Raw genomic sequence first — 19,456 nt, 5'->3', positions numbered from 1 at the left:
GATGTAATTGTCTGACAAACTGAAACATGCTCTTTTGTAAAATCCCTTAAGTCAGAGAAAACACTGTGAAAACAAAATCCTCAAATACGGAGCTCCCTATGAATATGCAGCTGAAAGGTTTTGGAATATCCATCATTTCTAAGAGATGAAATTTGTTCTCCAATTTGTTTTTTTTTTTTGTTTTTTTTTTTTTTTTACATTTTCAGATACTTAAAATTAATTAAATAAAAAAGTACAAAAAATGCATAAATAAAATCTTTTGGGAGGAGAAAAGATAAAAGATATTCCATTCCATTAGATTCTGAGTTGTTTTTATTAGGTATATACCCAGAAGATCACAATTATAACAAATATGAAATTATACTGATGGACCTCACTTTCCTAATATGGAAAATGAACAGTAGTGTTTTTGGGGGGAAAAAACATAGACCAAATATTTAACATTGGAGATGACATTGCTAAACCTCCCAGTAAAAAGAAAAACATATATACTGAAAAAGAAGCAAAGTATATATTGGGGTACTCTTTATGAATTATATACAAAGTTTAGATGTTTACAGGTTGTAAACAGTACAGACTCTAAAAACTGTTTTAATATACCAGTATATTATTTAATAACAAAATGCTCTGCCTGTTTATTGATTTGTAAAATTGTGAGGTACAGTTTTAAAGGGAGCTATTTATTTATTTATTTATTTATTTATTTATTTAATAGATTTTCTTTCTTTTCTGTTTAATTGACTTATTCTTATTAATTGATTTCTTTTTGTGTAAATAAATAAAATAAGAGAAAAATAAAACCGCATGAATCTGTGAAGTGAGTGAGTCCACCAATCAGAAACGTGGAAATCGCGCACGGCAACTGCGGGGGAGACTCCGCCCATAGGAGGGATGAGGACAGTGGCTAGCTGGCTAGCTGGCCCAGTCGTCTGTGTTCCTGCAGCCGGACGGCCTTAAATACCACACCTGCCCCTTATCTTTCAGCCTCTGTTGCTTTTAAAGCTTTCCTGTTACATAAAGCGACCTTTAGACACGACCTAAGACTCGTGGACTTGAAGAAGGCCAGTAGTAACGGTAGTGCTAGCTAGCTAACCTAGCTAGCAGAGTGGAATGGTGAGAGCAGGTAACTATGACAACTTGTTAGCCAGTAGCTGTTTCCGGATAAAGGAAGGGTCAGTATGCTGGCTAGCTGAACACAGAGGGCAGTAAGCTCGTATGAGCTTCCGAGCTTTAAAAGGTCTGCGCTATCTGGTCTGGTCTGTTGGTCTTAGCTAGTGCTAGCAGCCCGCCCACACAGGCCGAGCTGCCTGGCTGCTTCTCCCCGTGGCCGCCAGACAGCGCCGGGTCGAGCTCAGACTGAATGTCATGGTTTCCTGGAGCCATGTCTTGTAAGTCCAAAGTGGCACCGAGTGTCGACTTCGACCACAGCTGCTCGGACAGCGTTGAGTATTTGACGCTCAACTTTGGTCCCTTCGAGACCGTCCATCGCTGGAGGCGCCTCCCCCCCTGCGACGAGTTTGTAGGTGCAAGGTAAGGTTTGTAGGTTCACCTGTGTGTAACACTGGATAGTGCAGTATACAAACACCTGCTTCACCTGGGGACAATTTTAAGAAGCTAGAATTGAAGAATATGAAGTCCCAGATTCTGCATTTTCTTGTATTTGCCTATATAACGTTTTTTTTTATCATTAAACATTAAACACACACATGCCACACACACACACACACACACACACACACACACCAGTGAAATACGCACCATGAACCGTGAACACACATGCCCAGAGCGGTGGGCAGCTATTGCTGCGGTGCCCAGGGAGCAGAGAGGGTGTAGGGCGTAGGGCCTTGCTCAAGGGTCCAACAGTGGCGGCCTGCCGAGCCCGGGTATCGATCCCACAACCCTGTCATCTATACATTTTCATAATTACTGTACGCTTAGTAACTACTGTAAAATATTCATTAACGACTGTATATTATCCAGTAAATACTAATTATTATGGAGATACTAATTATTATGGAGACTACTATTCTAATTATTCAGTAGCTGCTGTATATTATTCAGTGACTAGTAGTTAATTGGATATTCTTGTATATTATTAAGTATTACCTGTAAATTGAGTAACTACTGATTATTTGAAAAGCAGTAATTCAGTAGCTACTGGGCGTAGGGCCTTGCTCAAGGGTCCAACAGTGGCAGCCTGCCAAGCCCGGGTGTAGAACCCACAACCCTGTCATCTATACATTTTCATAATTACTGTACGCTTAGTAACTACTGTAAAATATTCATTAACGACTGTATATTATCCAGTAAATACTAATTATTTGGAGATACTAATTATTATGGAGACTACTATTCTAATTATTCAGTAGCTGCTGTATATTATTCAGTGACTAGTAGTTAATTGGATATTCTTGTATATTATTAAGTAACACCTGTAAATTGAGTAACTACTGATTATTTGAAAACCAGTAATTCAGTAGCTACTGTAAATGATTCAGTTACTGCTCATTATTTGGTGACTACTATAACTCATTCACTAACTACTATTAACTTTGGTACTTTTTTTGTATGGAACTGGATACTTAAATAACTTAAACACATGCTCACATACTGTGGATTTCAATAGTTTAAAAGAGTTGGCTATATGTAAATTACATCACAAAAACTGACCAGTGTGAATGCAGCTGAGTAAAACTATAGGCATATTCAAGCTTAGGTCAGAGCAATTGATTTGTAGTTAGTCAATTACGTATTGCTAGTATTGACAGTATTTGGTAAATGATGGGTGATTTGAGTGATCTCTGTTCCCTCATAGACGCAGCAAGCACACCGTAGTGGCATACAGGGATGCCATATATGTGTTTGGAGGAGATAATGGGTAAGAAACTGGACGCTGTTGTTACTCATGATGCATACAACTGGATGAAGCAGCTGCTGAAGTCTCACTTCTGTCATTCTTGCAGGAAAAACATGCTTAATGACCTGTTGCGCTTCGATGTGAAAGACTGCTCATGGTGTCGGTGGGTATAATGACTTTGGGTGAATGTTTTTAAGAAACAGGGTTTTTTGCTCAACAGTGACTGTTTGTTTACTGAATATTTCTGTTTTTACATTGGAACAGGGCCTTTACCACTGGTACCCCACCTGCACCCAGATATCACCACTCTGCAGTAGTGTATGGCAGCAGCATGTTCGTGTTTGGTAGGTGTTTTTATTTAATCCTGGTACTAAGAGCTTTTGTGTAGAGCTCTGTTCTTGTAGACTCATTTGATGCCATCTTCTACTGCACAAGTTCAGTTCTAGTACCCAAGAATGCAAGTACACACAAACAATTACAACACCAGTGCACAGTGTTCTTGATCCAAGACAAGACAACCATAGTCACAATTTGTGTTGGATGTTTGGCCTCAGCCTTTGACCCATCTGTGCAGTGAATGCACACATACACACTAGTGATCGAACACACACCGTGACAGTGCTGTTCCTTCATTGCTTGTACTGCACTCTTATGTATGGAGTTTGCTCACGACAGAGAGCACATGAGTGGACAGAACAGCACAGCTGGCTAAAATATTGATGATGCTCATTCATATATAAACAGACACGCAAAGTAAACACAGTGGACAATATGGAGATCAGCAAAAAATGAGGTCTGGAAATTTCCGAAACACTTTGTGTCCAGCAGGTGGTACTGGTGACCAGCTATGGCTCAGAGACATTCATGTTGGTTTTGTTTTTTTGTTTTTTTTGTTATTTATTTTTTCATCCTCACTTAGTTGGGGTGCTCAGATTCTCTTTTGTCTTTTTGTTGATGGACACTAGGCCTGTCATGATAACTATTTTTTGTTGGACAATATATTGGCCCAGAAATAATTGCAACAAACTATATTATTGTAATTTTAAGACCATTTCACATAATGAGAACATAATAGTATAATAATGCAATAATACCCATTTAAAGATCAACATACTATTAAGAATTATTAGAAATGTATAGTGGAATATAATAAAATATAATAAACATATTTAATGACAGTGTAGATATTTTTTGTTGTGGTTTGTTTCCTGTCAAAATATATAATATATAATTTACATAATTTAGTTTCATTACAGCATGTGTTTGGCTATAACGAGTTTGTGCTGTCCTGTTTATATTTACACTGTCAAGCAAAAGCATCCATAATAGCCAACCATTATGGAAAGCCCTTTAGAAAACATGTGGGGCGGGGGTGTTTAGAAGAGCTGTTGAGTTTGTTGTGTTGCCACTTTTTTGCACTGTAAACGACAAAGTCGACATCCTGGATCGGTTATGTTGATTACATTCACGCTGTAATCGCTCATTCACCATAAAGCAAACATGTTCCCACACTGGAGCTGTAAAATGTGGCTTTGAAACCTTGAAATGCATTGGGACTCTTTCAAACGCCTTGGCTGGAGTTATGCAGTCTTTGAGGAAAGAAAAACCCTTTTTCAGCCTGTTGCATGAAGGCACTGCTATTGCTTTACTGTCAATCATCAACATCAGCAATCAAGATCAGCAAAAATGATTGAGGTCCATATATTGTACGAGAAGCTGATAGCATAATTACTGGACACATTAGTTAGTTTGTGTACATACTGTATACAGTGTATATTTTGGATGTATGTGGTTGAGCTTTTTATCTAAGCATCCTAAGCTGTGGATTGTAAGTTACTCTCTGTGATGTTTCAGGTGGCTACACAGGAGATATCTACTCAAACTCAAACCTGAAAAACAAAAATGATCTGTTTGAGTACAAGTTCGCCACCGGCCAGTGGACAGAGTGGAAGGTGGAGGGCAGGTAAGGTATAGTTTGCTGGTGATGATATTTGGTATGCATGTGAAATTTACTGTAGAGATGCAGATGCTGTTTATCTGCAGGTTCTTTAATATGTGTCTTTCAGGTTAGTAGCCAGATCTGCCCATGGTGCCACTGTCTATAATGACAAACTATGGATTTTTGCTGGTTATGATGGAAATGCAAGGTACGTTTATGACAACTAACAAAGTTCTCTGTCCTTAAAGAGACTGAATGTATTAAAGGATCTAAAGTTCTATTAAAAAGTGTTTCTAATTTGTGTTTCTGTCCATAGGCTGAATGACATGTGGACCATTGGCCTTCAGGATCGTGAGCAGGCTTGTTGGGAAGAGGTGAGTATGGCTTTTGAGGCTACTTTTTACGAATTTGGACTAAAATTATTAAATATATTAAAATATATTAAAACTAATATAAGGCAAAAATACATGAAATTATAGCATCCTGCAAAAGATAAGAAGATAATTACTTAAATGAGACTCTGTGTGATACAAATGGAGGCATGATTTAGTGCTGGTTCCTAAAACCTAGCCTATATAATTTCTAAAATTTCTGTTATTATTATTATTATTATTAATTATTTTTTTAAGCAGCATTATGAACAAATTGGTATTTTTAATTGTGTAATTACTCCAAATGTTGCAAACAAACTGTTAATTTTGGACCCTATATAAAAGGATTCAGCACTATAAAATGTTTGACACTAAATTATTTTTATTCCCCTCTTCTGTTGCCCTCCAGATTGAACAGAGTGGTGAGATTCCTCCCTCCTGCTGTAACTTTCCAGTAGCTGTGTGTCGGGACAAGATGTTTGTCTTCTCTGGCCAAAGTGGCGCCAAGATCACCAACAACCTTTTTCAGTTTGAGTTTAAAGGTCACATGTAAGTATAAGATATGTTGTATAATCAGCTCTTCTTGTATCTTTCCTATATTACATCAGTTGTGTCGTCCGTGAATTCTACATCTGGAAAAATGAAAACAACTATAGAAATGTGTTAATGAGAACAGAAACGGACCCGTCGAGTTCTGGATCAAACTCGACTGTATTTTGAGACGTTCTGCATGCTTCCCACAGATGGACACGTATCCCGACTGAGCACTTACTGAGAGGATCGCCACCACCGCCCCAGAGGCGCTATGGCCACACCATGGTAGCGTTCGACCGCCACCTTTATGTGTTTGGAGGTGCAGCGGACAACACCCTGCCCAATGAGCTCCACTGCTATGATGTGGACTCGCAGACATGGGAGGTGATTCAGCCCAGCACAGACAGCGAGGTAATATGCCTACATGTTATTTACCAGTAATGGGAACATTTTATAGTATGGCCACTGCTATACATACTGGAATCTAGATAAGATCATCTCTTCTAAATACATGGGAGAGCCTGGCATTTCTTTTTGGTTTTGTCCTTTTTTTAGTGTAAACGTTACAACTAACTTGCCATCAATTGCTACAGATAGAACATGTCATAGACATGTAAAAGTTATACATTTAAAATATACAGTCTTGCGATCACAGCACTTCATACATGCATTATGAACATTTATATAAAATACTAACAATAATTTCTACCCCATGCATGTATTTTGTACACAATTGTGTATAAAATCTGTAAAATAGAAAAGACTTTCATTTCACTTAGTCTAATGGCACTGATATCTACTCTCAGATGCCAAGTGGGAGGCTGTTCCATGCAGCAGCAGTAATCCATGATGCCATGTACATCTTTGGAGGAACAGTCGACAACAATGTTCGCAGTGGAGAGATGTACAGGTTTCAGGTGAGCAGTTTATCTGACTAACCTGCCTTTTAATGAAGACCCTTTGTTTCCTAATAATCCCATTAATTACAGTCATTGGTTGTCAAATTGTGTTTGACCAAATGTAACACATGCTGGAATTGGTTAATCATTCCGCCTGAGCTGATCTTTTAAAAGGACACAAATAATGGCTTAATTTTCTCATCGTTTCCCTTCGCTTAGTTCTCTTGTTACCCAAAATGCACCCTTCATGAAGACTACGGCAAGCTTTGGGAGAACCGACAATTTTGTGATGTGGAGTTCATCCTAGGAGAGGTTGGTTTTAATAAAAATTAAAGCACAAGGTCGGTCACAGAGTAAAGAACTAATAAAAAGTAAAGAACAATAGAAAATAACAGCTTACCATCTACATTTAAGTGAGCTCTCTTACTTGCTGACCCTAGAGAGAAGAGAGGGTTCTGGGTCATATTGCGATAGTAACAGCACGCTGCCAGTGGTTGCGGAAGAAGATTCTCCAGGCCAGAGATCGACAGAAACAGGTTAGATTAAGCCTACAATGGGTTTTCTTTTATACCTTATAGATTACATAAATATTGCAGACGTTTTGCTGTTTCTAGCATTTGTACTCCTGCATGCTAAGTGTGTTTGAATGACATTTTAAGTGAAAGGGATTTAGTGCTCTAAAATTCTATATCTCTTTGTAGAAAAGTAAGCAGGAAGCAGGTGAGGAGAGCGAGGAGTCCTTAGTGGCCAAACAGAAGGACAGCCCCAGCACTGGCAGGTCTGCAGGAAGTCCTCCTCTGTTGGAGGTTTCTATCAGGGAGGCGGAGGCTCAGCCGTTTGAGGTGCTGATGCAGTTCCTGTACACGGATAAGATCCAGTATCCTCGCAGAGGTAGGCTATCACTATCCACTCTTTCTGAAGGGCGCAGAACTTAGGCAGGCTATAGCTAATGATGTAGTTATTGATCTGTAAATAGCTTGATGTAAAAAAAAATTGGTCTGAATGTGGCGATTTGACACAAGATAAAATCCTTGTGTTGGTGGTGCATTGTTTGTTTTGTGGGGATGCATTTCCATTGTATCTCATTGCTAAATTGTATGTGACTTACATCCAGAGTTACTAAGTATTGAGAAAGGGTCAAGATACCTGTCTCTGCCTTTCCTCGTGTCTAATTGGTGGATTTGTGTGTCCATAGTCTGCCTTTCATCTGTTATTGCTGGATTCGTAAATCCCCCAGTTTTGTGTTAAACTGTCCAATAGACACTCAGAAATTTGTCTTGTTGTTTATATACTATAATATTCATACATTCCACTGGTTTTGTGAAGCTGAGACTCTGGTTAATCCATTTCAAGCACCAAAACAATGCGTCCACATGAGTAAAGGCATGTTTTCACATTAAATATAACAAAATTCTCAGAGTACTTCAGGTTTAGGGTCAGAGAATCTCGTCGCCACTGCTCTAGGTCACATGGGGTCTCACAGTAGAAAGAGCTGAGATTGTTCTGATCTTGAATGGTTTCTTCAGTCACTTGTGTATTCTGTGTATATTAACTATTGCCACTAGTCCTGCGTTCACTGAATGGTTCAATAAACACATTGCACCACTAAATTATCTCTTTCCTACTATCCAATAGGTCACGTTCAGGACGTCCTGTTGATTATGGACGTGTATAAACTTGCTCTGAGTTTCAAGCTTTCCCGGCTGGAGCAGCTGTGTGTGCAGTACATCGAAGCCTCAGTCGACCTGCAAAATGTGCTCAGTGTGTGTGAGAATGCAAATAAGCTTCAGCTGGACCAGCTCAAGGTAAGAAAGAAGGCAAAGTTAAGTAAACTGAATTAGAGTAGACAGTGAGGGTACCGATGCTTCCTTCCTAATAGAGTAGACAACAAATCCATAATAACCATACATTCACACTCCCTTTGTCATTCCTATGTATCTGTATTTGTCTCTGCAGGAGCATTGCCTTAACTTTGTGGTAAAGGAAACCCACTTTAACCAGGTGATTATGACCAAGGAGTTTGAGCACCTTTCCACTCCTCTCATCGTAGAAATAGTAAGAAGAAAACAGCAGCCGCCTCCCAGAGTGTATTCTGACCAGCCAGTGGATATAGGTACGAGCGTACGAGCACACCCCTGCACCTATTTTCAGACCTAAACACCATCCTGTAAACATGCCTATGACCTATTTTTTCTGATTTGCTTTTCAGGCACATCTCTAGTGCAAGACATGAAGGCTTATCTAGAAGGGGCAGGGCGAGAATTCTGTGATATCATCCTGTTGCTGGACGGACATCCTCGACCAGCTCATAAAGCCATACTGGCCGCTCGTTCCAGGTATAACACACTATGCAGAAGAGACAAATTAAGGAGCCGTATCAGACACTGTCACTATTTTGCATTTGACGTAAGACAGAATTCTAGAAAAAGACAAAGCTTTGAGTACTACAGTATATCTTCTGGTCCAGGGTGTTTTTTTTTTTTTTTAACAGTAATGGTTTATCAGTTGTCGTAATTGGTTGTATCTTTTGACAGCTATTTTGAGGCAATGTTTCGCTCATTCATGCCTGAAGATGGACAGGTGAACATCTCCATAGGAGAAATGGTGCCCAGCAAACAGGCCTTCGAGTCCATGCTGCGCTATATTTATTATGGAGACGTCAATATGCCTCCAGAGGACTCCCTGTATCCTTCCAAATGATGGAAAATTCGTGATTGTCATTATTATCTACTGTATACAGTGTATGCATAGCCTTGTGACTAGTCAGTGACTATTCGGGTAAGTGGGAACTTGCATGATTATAATTTTTGGGAGCTCTGTAGACGCATGAAACCCTGTAGACACAGTTGCCCTTTTCAGATACGATTGGACACCCCTGCCATAAAGTTACATTAGCTAGCCTAAATAATGTAGGAGGTGTATATAAATGAGTTTAATGATGGTTGATGGTCTTAATGTTTGAATATGTTCAGTATAGAAATATTTGTAGTGGTTAGTACTTGTGGTTAGTACTCTCATCCTTCTCTGTCAGTCTTTATAAAGGTGCTTATTAGTTTAGTCCTTAACCCAAGGACAGGTACCTGTTTGCAGCTCCATATTATTATGGCTTCTCCAACAACAGACTGCAGGCCTACTGCAAGCAGAACCTGGAGATGAACGTCACTGTGGAGAATGTCTTGCAGGTATGGGTTGCTCACAAACTTCAAATAAATGTAAATATAATAACTTGCATCTGCTAAAAATAAATAAACAAATAAATAAATATTAGTGGATCAGTGGTGCTGGTTAAACACATGCACGTACATCTTTTATACTTCTTCTTGCATAATGCTGCTGTGATTGTCTTTTTCACTTGTGTGTGTCCTCCGTCTTGTTTTCAGATACTGGAGGCAGCTGATAAGACTCAGGCTCTAGACATGAAGAAGCACTGCCTCCATATTATAGTGCACCAGTTTATCAAGGTGGGTGTGTTGCTGACCGCTGCTCTGAGGGTGTGCTGGCTACCTGGCCCCGGCTAACGCGTCTGGTCACCACCATCGGTTCTAATCAATGCAGTTATTAATCTGATTAGCAGAAGCAGATGCCTAATCCTTTAAAGAATTCAGATTGTCAGAGGTCAGCTTTGAATATCAGTGACATTAACATACTTGAAGGCAGGCACTGTGATCAACATGGAGAGAAATGCTGTTCTTTGTGCTTGAACGTATGTGGTACATGCAGCTGTATATCGTACAAGTGTTTGCATGGAGCATGAAACTGCCACCAATGCAAAAGTGCCATAGTCCAGATTCTTCTTCTTTTTATTATTTTATTTTATTTTATTTTATTTTATTTTATTTTATTTATTTATTTATTTATGGATCTGTTTGATTGCTTACATGTCTGTTGGTTGCTTAGCTCTCCTGTTTGGCTTGTATTGTTTTGTTTACTGTTTGTTTATTTGTTTTGCTCTCCTTCCCCAAAGGTGTCCAAGCTCCCCAACCTGCGATCACTAAGCCAGCCGCTGCTGTTGGACATCATAGAGTCTCTGGCATCACACATATCAGATAAACAGTGTGCCGAGATGAGCTCCGACATATAGTTCACCTTTTTTCTTCTCTTCTCTCCTTTTCTCCTTTCTTCTCAGCTCTTCTCATCTCCTCAACCCTTTCCAGCTCTTCTCTTCTCTTCTTTTTTCTTATCACCTTAAGTCTCCTGAGCTTTTCCTAGTACTTCTCTTTTCTACTCCGCTTTTTCTCTTCTCATCTTGTTGTCCTCTCAACTCTTCTCACCTGTTTATTTATTCAGCCATGTCCTGTATTGTATCATTTATATCCCTGTTTCCATGCCTGTTCCCTGTATAGCCTGCTTCTCATCAATTCCTGTAGATCTTGAAAACGGTCAGGATGGTCTAATAATGTAGGCTTTGTCCGGACTCTGTAGTGACGTACAGGTGGAATTTGGGAGAAGTAATGCTTTAACGACTGGCACGTCCGTGCTGATAAGTGAAGAATGTACATTGCCTGAAATGCAACCAACCGCAACCAAATCTATCTGTTATTTGTCTGCATATTTTAGGATTACAGAAACTAATTCCAATACATTTAACATGTTCATTCAATAATCTTCTAACACACAGAACAATAATAATTCATGATTATGTGAACAAGGGTATTTGACAAATAAACTAACTGTTGCTAATCACTGTTTATACTAAAGCCATAATTAACTGGTCATATTATGTTGACTGAATTGTATGTTATGCTTTCAGCCTCTTTTTCCTCATGCACTGTACCATGTAAATATGAAATGCTCAGATCTATTTATTCCTGAAACCTTTATTGTTTGACCTTCTTGTCATCAGTAACTGGTTTTGCTATCACTATGCAGTTAAATGACTGACTGTAACTCAAATAAAATATGTACAGCCTCACAGATCTGTGCTACTGTATGATTAATGTACTGTGGCTGCAGAGAGAAAGGTGATTTACAAATACGTGCACCTAAAGATTACATATGTGAGGACTACATCTATTGCTTATTAATAAACAGCTTGCCTCTGTAGTCCTTTACAGCACTTGTTAAAGACACATCTCCTTTTAGGTGCCCTAGTAAATCTAGTCTATATTTGGACGGTTAGGAGCTGAAAGTGCGTTTTTCTTGTAATACAACTCTGAAAAAGTTTTGTCTGAGCGATGGCCATCTTTCTACCTCTACCTCTGCGTGATCTCTGCTGACCCCGGGGATAGAGAGGATGAAACGGAAGACGGAACGAAGGCGAGGTTTTGGACAGCAACACAAAGAAGCTCATTTAGTTTAGAGGCAGGCACTCCCAAACCTCCCTGCCAGGAAGTGCAACTGGACCTGGGGGGGCATTTAGGCCACCCAAAGCCTTTGGGCCACAGTACGGATTTAGCATTGGCAAACATCACTTCCAATCTGAAGCTGAGAGAAACAGCACAGGGGAATGTACTGGCCTCTCAAGTGAGATTGTTTCCTGAAATTAAGAAGTAGTTTTGAGTAAGTTTTAAGATTTGAGTAACTCCATACCTATGCTATATGTAGAAAGGGGGGGGGTGGGGGAGGTTAGGACAGTTTTAAGGCCCTGTGACTGACAGAGGCCCTAAAACTTATTAACTAAGTATTTGGGCAGAATTGTTAAAGTTCTGTGGGGCCCAGTGTAATATCTTTTCATGAGGCCCAAAATTCCTAGCAGTGCCCCTGCCCACCCACCTATCCAGCCAACAGCAGTTTCGTCCCCCCAGTCATGCTGAGGTTATTAATGCTTGTTCCAGGCAGCACTCTTCTAAGGCTCAACCTTCATCAATTTCCAGTCAAATCTGCCATTCAGTACAAATTCCACTCCAAATATCAACAGGATACTTCAACAGCAAATCTAATATCTGATCCTTCAGTATTTAGAGCGTCCACTCTTTACCTTCATTACAGCTTCCATTCTTTTCAGGAGACTCCCTTTCAGTGCTGCGGCAGAAAGTTCAGACTTCAGTTCAGTTTCTCAAACACATTCAATGATACTGAGGTCTGGACTCTGGGATGGTCAGTCCGTCCTGCTGAGAACACTAGCAGCTTCGGCACTTAAATTGAGAGCTGACCAAGAGCTTCAGCTTCAGATCTGAAGTGAGAGTAGAGCACTGCCTCCTCCTCCTCCTCTCTCTTTCTCTCTCTCTCTCTCTAAAGTGTGGTTAATCTAAAGAGGCCGTTTGTATCATATCCTCAGTATTTTCACCAAGTCTTCACTTGCCGATCCCCTTCTTAATGCAAGTGGATTATCTTATATGGTATAACATCTCCAGTGCTGTACTACAAAGAGCTGTACTGTGCAACCACTGTGTTCCCCGGAGTCTGTGATTACTAGCTATTTGACAATTGTAACAGATGACAGCATGTGAGATACACTGTCTGAAAGTTTACTTACATATTTAATGAAATGGATGCAAGTGTTGTACAGCTTCCAAGCTCTCGACTTGTTAGCCACATTAGCCCTGTTTAGACATCAGACGTACAGTCTCTTGGTTAATCGTGGCTAATATTTGGGGTAGGTAGTGTAGTGTATATACACTGGCTCTGCGGGTGTTCATAGATCTGAAGCAATGGTATGGAGTTGAGAGATAATATGGTGAGGCCCATGGGTTAGACTTGAGAAAGGAGAACGAGATCCATTCCCAGGCCTAACTTGGTAAAGCCATACATGAACTGAACAATCATAGGAGCTGGTTTAGGGTGAACATACTTTCCATAGTATGTGACGGTTGATTTACACCCCTCGTGGAGTTAGACAGTGACACCCCATATATGGAAATAGTGCAACAACACATGACCTGTAGAAGGGTATGAAATGTGAGGTGTTCCTCTGTCTGGAGAGAGAGCAGAGGGGCACCCTGAATTGGCAGGCTCTCTCCACACTGATACTTTTGATTGGAATAAAATGTTTCATCATTGCAACTGAAGGACAGTGGTCACGAGTCTCCTGTCAAGAGAAGTCCTTCCAAAAACACCTCAGTAGAATCTGAAGAATGTAAATGTAGTTAACTGTAGAGACTGTAGTTGTAAACCAGCAGATTGAACCAGATAAGCCCTAAATCTCATCATTAACATTACTTTTAAAAATGAGTGAATCTAGCAGAAAGCAGCAACAGGGCATGAGAGCCCACCCCTGATGGCCTCCTACAGCAACAGCGAGTGATCACAGGACCTGCCTGATGAAAGAAACCTCCAGCCCGGTCCTGGTTTATTTTGATCGGACAACAGTTTTGGTAGATAATGGGGCTTTAACTGTTGGAAAGTGGAGGCACCCCTGATTCTGGATCAGTGCATGAATGAACACAGAGCCTCCTGCTCGAAACACTACTACTATCTTATCACTGACCTTTGCCCACTCATTTTACCCTTCACCTTCCTTGCAGATTCAATTACCTCAGATTTAACCAAGATAAGCCAAAACAAAGGTCCTCTCTGTGTGTGTAAGGGGCCAAAGAGTAGCCTATAGCAAGGTCAGTAAAATGACTGTTGCTCATATGGAACTTTCAGACAGAGGCTTTGAGAAGGAGAAGGACGCGTGGGAGGTTGGGGGGGGGGGGGGGGGCAGTTTTCAGAAATTAGACGCAACCAAACAGAAAGAGCCATTCAGACACCTGACTTAGACAGAGCTTCCTGTAGCAACTTTACCTTTACTTTACCTGACAGCAGACAGGTAGATAAGGTGGCGTGCAAAAGTTTGGACACCTCTGGTCAAAAGTTCTGTTATTGTGGATAGCTAAGCAATAAGCAAAGATGATCCAAACAGCATAACGTTGAACTTTTAAACATTCCTGAAATATTTTAAGATAGATTACTTATTTTATTTGCGTCTTTCACAGTAAGGAAAATCACCCGAAGCAAATCCTTGGGCACTCTGCATGGGCAAGATATCTGAGGAGTATCACAGTTTGCACCTTGATGCTTTCTGTAGCAGTTAAGGGTCCTAAGAGTCTTTCAGTTCCTGTTTGGGGGATTCTCACATATTCCTCATTGCCTAAGGCTTCTAGTTCTGGGAGATTCTTCATTCGTAATTGTAAAGGTAAAGTGTACACTGTACAGCGAAATGTGTCCTCCGCATTTAACCCATCTGTTAGTGAACACACACTCACACACACACGTTAGGGCAGTGAGTACACACACACACACACACACCCAGAGCGGTGGGCAGCCAACTCCAGCGCCCGGGGAGCAGAGAGGGGAAAGGGCCTTGCTCAAGGGCCCAACAGTGGCAGCTTGCCGAGCGCGGGAATCGAACCCACAACCCTGTTATCGATATCCCGACGCTCTAAACGCTGAGCCACCACTCAGCTACAAACTGAGGAACTGAGGAAACTGCCACCTTTGCTGTCTTCTTATAGCCTTCTGCTGCTTTGTGGGCATCCAGTCTTTTAATGTTCAGAGTACTCGGCAGCTGCTTAGAAGAGCCCATGGCTGCTGATTGTTGGGACGTGATTTGAGGAGCTTTGAGGCTTTGTAACCATGACTGTGAACAAGCCAGAGCCCTAACAAGCTTAAGAACTTTGTAAGGCCTTTGTTTTAAGGCCTTTGTATCTGATAGCCCAATTACTTTAGGGTGCTGAGATGTTTGCATGGTTCTCCTTTACTTCTTTCCACACCTGATAAACTAATCTTGCTTTAAATGTCTTCTGGAGATCAATTCATCTTTTACTCACCTAACTATTCACAGCAACAGACATTTTGAACTTTTGCATGCCACAATATGTTGTGAGATTTACCCTCAAAAAACCCTTTGGACCATAAAAGTAACTACTTTTTTCATTGTCAGTGTGTTTGATTACTGCCTTGTTTACAGCCAGTCACAGAATTCACTCCTGTACTATTTCAGTCTGCTTCTTGGCATCATACTGAAGCTGAACTCAGTGCTGCAGCAGTTGCAACTACAGGGTTACAACTAGCTCTGCCAGAGTAAAGGGAGGAGTCTATATCCTCCCAGTTACACTCGAAACAGTTTATTTATACGCATATTCATCAGAAACGTACCATAAATATCATGTAAATAAGCCATATTTCAATCTAATTGTATTGATAATGGCTGTTTTAATTTTGTTGACATTAATAAATGTGCCAGTGTTCGATTACCAGTGTTTTTGGATGCAAATATTTTTAGTTGTTATTGTTTCAAACTAATCAAAAATCTAATCACGTTTAATCACATCACATTAACACGGGTTATATTATTTTATATTATTATACTATTTCAGTGGTGTAAAGCGTGTGGGGGGTGTACGAGCGCCGGGCTGCACACGCCTGTGTTGACAGTTCACTACCAAGAAAAGCAACGAGCGTCTGACTGCTGACGTCTGCCTAGGTTGTTTTCAGTCAGTGGAGCTCCTCCTGTGTTTTCCATTGCCAAGATTGCAATACGCCAGAAATCTACCTGAACACCCCTCATTTCGAGACCACCGCGCCCATCGGCGTAGATATATTCACAAACAGCGCTGCTGCTGTTTAAACAAGGCAGGCGGAAGGTGTGAAAATAGACTGTTGGCAGGGCGGAAGATAGCAATGAGCATCGTGTCGCGCCTTGCACAGGGTGTAAGATAAGGCTCTATATCTTCAAAATGTCACATGACAAGAAAGAAAACTTTTTTTTTTTCATTTTGGAGCATTCCTATTGGTCCATTCACTGTGTAACATTCACACCATGTGAAGAACCATTGCTAGATTCAAATGTTAAAAAAGTGAACAAATGAGATTCATGGGGAAAATAGTGGCCCATTGGTCTGTTGGTCTATTGATGAAAGTAGATGCTATGTGAGGAACAACTGCCAGTTTTACATCATGTGAAAAATGGCAAAACACTTGTCCTGACAGTGACAATATACACTATAAAAATACTGAATATATCACTGCTGTCCAATGAAAACCATGCATCTCCATTTTTAGTTTTCTCCATCCATTAAAGCCTGTAGCTGCTTCTGTACACTGTGTAAATAATTCAGGAGGAATGGACCAATAGAAATGCTCCAAATTGACTTGGAATCAAATCTTTTTACATGGACTTCTACTGAAGGTTCAATAGGTTTTTTTCCTTGTCATGTTTCAGTGCTGTGGCAAAAGTCTTAGAATCCTTCAAGCATCCAAGTCAATGATATTGAGGTCTGGACTCTGGGGTGGTCAGTCCATCCAGTTGAGAACATCAGCTACTCCAGCAGTTAAATTTGGAGCATGTTTTTCTTTGGACAGCAACAATATATCCCTCATTACCTATATTATTGCACTGATCCAAATATACTAGCTATTCATAGAAGTTACTAGATATACAGATGTATTTACATGTAGGTGATGATCAGTGATAGTTTCTCTCCTCAGCCTAAACTGTGTAGGTTCTCTCCTCAACCCATCGACTCAACACTCACAAGTTCAGAATCTTTTAAAATGCAAAATGCATAGTTTGCCTTCACATGCATTATGCATAAGCAGGTAGAGAAGGCTATCCATATTACATTTTCAAGGGCAAGCTGTGAGGAAGCATCAGGCCTGTTAGTGGAGACAGGTTGTCTGAAAATCCATTAAGATCCATTTCTCCAGAGCTTTAAAGAGAACCGCTTCAGCGCTGCGTTTATTAGGGTTCCCATTCTGTTAAAACACAGCACTGATAGTCACATCTCTTGGCACGCCATTAGAATTTCTCCAAAATTGTCCCTGTTTGCATGAAATTGCTGCAACTGTTGCTTAAACACAGCAATTCTCATGAAGTAATTTGTAGTAAGGCTCAGAATGGGACCCCTTTCAGAGCTCTTCTGGAGTTTCTCTCTGAAGCTCTCCTGCCTTCGCTTTGTGCTGCTTGTGCCTTCATCCTCGACCTGCTCATGTTTCACCCCTGCGGCGGCTCCTCGCGTTGGACTCAAAACTGGACCATATCTGATTTCCCCCCTTTTAAAAAGCCCTTATTGTCCTCTACGATGATATTCATCACTTTGAGTGAACAGAACGGCTCTTGTGGAGAACCGAATGCTTGGGGATTACCTGGAGGTGAATGGGTGCTTTGGTTATTAAAGTAGTTGACCATGAGGAGGACTGCCTGAGCTGGGCTGGGCTGGGCTGGGCTGGGCTGGGTTGGGCTGGGTTGAGCCTGCTGGAGCTTCTAGGTAGGAGGGACTTTTTGAAGGACTGGACCGTCAGTCCTAGGTGGACAGACACAAGCAACTAGTGGAGCGCAAGGATGGTGCTGTTGACAGCCAAGCTCATGCAGAGGGCATCGCTCTTTGTGTCTTTTGGAGGTCTGGTCACCACATTCGTCACCACCTTCTTGCCACTGTGGAAAACGATGAACTCGGACTTAAACGAAATGGAGAACTGGTATGAAGGCCTCTGGCACACTTGCATCTTCACAGAAGAAGTGGGTCTGCACTGCAAAGCCTTCGAGTCTTTGCTAGCCTTGCCCCCAATAACCCTAGCATCACGCATACTTATGTGTCTGTCCATCGCCACCGGCATCCTCGGTGTGGCAGCAACCTTTTTCGGCCTGGAGGGTGTGGAGATCGGTCAGGGCCGTGAGAAAATTAAGAGGGCGCTCCTCATCCTCGGCGGTGTCCTGATCTGGGTTTCGGGGATCACTACCTTAGCCCCCGTCTCTCTGATTGCCTATGTGATGGTGGTGGAGTTCTGGGACGAGTCGCTGCCAGACGTGATGCCACGCTGGGAGTATGGAGAGGCCATGTTCTCCGCCTGGTTCTCTGGACTTCTTCTGGTTATTGGAGGATCGTTCATCTTCGTGGCCGTGTGTATGGGCGACCACGAGGCCAAACAGAGAAGCAAAGTATTCACACAAGCCCCGGGACAGAAACCAAGGACTCAGAACTATCTAAAGACTGAGGTTTTATAGTTTCTTCATTTTTGTATGGTATTAGATTAGTTCCTTAGAGAGACATGTGTAACAGCTGTCTCCTGTTATGATGCAAAATCATAGTTTTTTTATATTATTTCAAAGAAACGCACATTTCTGATGCTTTTTTAATCTCAATCTTGCTTTGTGAGCCATATTTGTCCTTGCTAATTAAAACTAAGAAGAAAACAGACTCTTTTTAATATCTGAATTTTGCTTTCTTTCAAAGTTCATTAACTCAGAGAATAGGACAGATACACTTTTGCCTATTTTTTGGTATCTCCATCTTTTCTCCTTCCATTTTTTTCTTTTAATATTTCTGGAGAGCTTTTTTTCCAGGTATCCACTGCCTTTTACAACAGGCTTGAGATTTACTTACTCTATTAATTAAATTTAATCAGATATTGTGGTGTTTAGACAGATAGCAGCACAGATTTGCCCACAGACAAACAGTACGTCCAGTTTTTGTTTAGGAGGCTTTTAAAAAAATGTGCCGTAGCCTGGATGTCAGTAAGCAGAGTTGTTCTGTGCAAGCTTCTCCAAATGTTCTTTTCCTGCCAGAAACTATTCTTCATCAGCCTAAAAAGACAACCGGCAGCAGCTTCAGACACCCGGCTTCTTCAGCGGCTCTGCATCAGTTCTGTTAAGACAAATCTCAGAGAAGAATAAAGTCCCGAAGACTCACAGAACATCTTGCTACTCTGTCACGGCTTGGCTTATTGGTTTTCTGACAGTAAGAAGGCAAATGAGCACAATTTCTTTGACTCAGAGTCAGGAAACTTCTCTGACACTTTAAAAACACCTGCAGAGGGAGGGAATATCAGCGGAGACAAGCGATGTTGTCTGTGTAGCACCTTCAGTTGTTCTGGAATATGTAATAAAAAAAAGTTTCACGTGAAAGATTGGGCCTGATCTGAACTGCATTTACCATGCTAATGAAATATCAATGACCAAAATTATTAAGAATGATTCAACTATGAGGATCTTTTC

General features: G+C 40.9%; 2 protein-coding genes across 2 annotated transcripts; both read left to right on the top strand.

Annotated features, from left to right (window-relative positions):
• The first annotated feature begins 875 nt into the window (after nucleotides 1–875).
• lztr1 (leucine zipper like post translational regulator 1) lies at nucleotides 876–11,514 on the top strand. Its single transcript, XM_072665051.1, has 20 exons — nucleotides 876–1,530; nucleotides 2,816–2,878; nucleotides 2,964–3,020; nucleotides 3,122–3,201; nucleotides 4,712–4,820; nucleotides 4,924–5,004; nucleotides 5,113–5,170; nucleotides 5,577–5,716; nucleotides 5,911–6,112; nucleotides 6,508–6,618; nucleotides 6,820–6,912; nucleotides 7,041–7,136; nucleotides 7,302–7,491; nucleotides 8,236–8,405; nucleotides 8,557–8,713; nucleotides 8,810–8,936; nucleotides 9,135–9,284; nucleotides 9,677–9,782; nucleotides 9,981–10,061; nucleotides 10,565–11,514. The coding sequence occupies exons 1-20, from the start codon at nucleotides 1,361–1,363 to the stop codon at nucleotides 10,679–10,681; spliced, it is 2,358 nt and encodes a 785-aa protein (XP_072521152.1). The 5' UTR covers nucleotides 876–1,360; the 3' UTR covers nucleotides 10,682–11,514.
• A 6,289-nt stretch (nucleotides 11,515–17,803) lies between these two features.
• cldn26 (claudin 26) lies at nucleotides 17,804–18,466 on the top strand. Its single transcript, XM_072665177.1, has one exon. It carries the CDS (start codon nucleotides 17,804–17,806, stop codon nucleotides 18,464–18,466), a length of 663 nt encoding a protein of 220 aa, XP_072521278.1.
• Nucleotides 18,467–19,456: the final 990 nt, after the last annotated feature.

Source organism: Salminus brasiliensis, chromosome 20, assembly GCF_030463535.1.
Source record: "Salminus brasiliensis chromosome 20, fSalBra1.hap2, whole genome shotgun sequence".
In the NCBI taxonomy this organism is placed as follows: Eukaryota; Metazoa; Chordata; class Actinopteri; order Characiformes; family Bryconidae; genus Salminus; species Salminus brasiliensis.
Note: the sequence above shows the minus strand (reverse complement) of the source record. Positions and strands in the feature narration are given on the sequence as shown.

Coding starts and splice junctions, on each gene's coding strand:
- lztr1 (XM_072665051.1), top strand. CDS start 1,361: ATGTCATGGTTTCCTGGAGCCATGTCTTGTAAGTCCAAAGTGGCACCG. Junction 5,171..5,576: donor AGCAGGCTTGTTGGGAAGAG/GTGAGTATGGCT, acceptor GTTGCCCTCCAG/ATTGAACAGAGTGGTGAGAT. Junction 10,062..10,564: donor TAGTGCACCAGTTTATCAAG/GTGGGTGTGTTG, acceptor CCTTCCCCAAAG/GTGTCCAAGCTCCCCAACCT.
- cldn26 (XM_072665177.1), top strand. CDS start 17,804: ATGGTGCTGTTGACAGCCAAGCTCATGCAGAGGGCATCGCTCTTTGTG.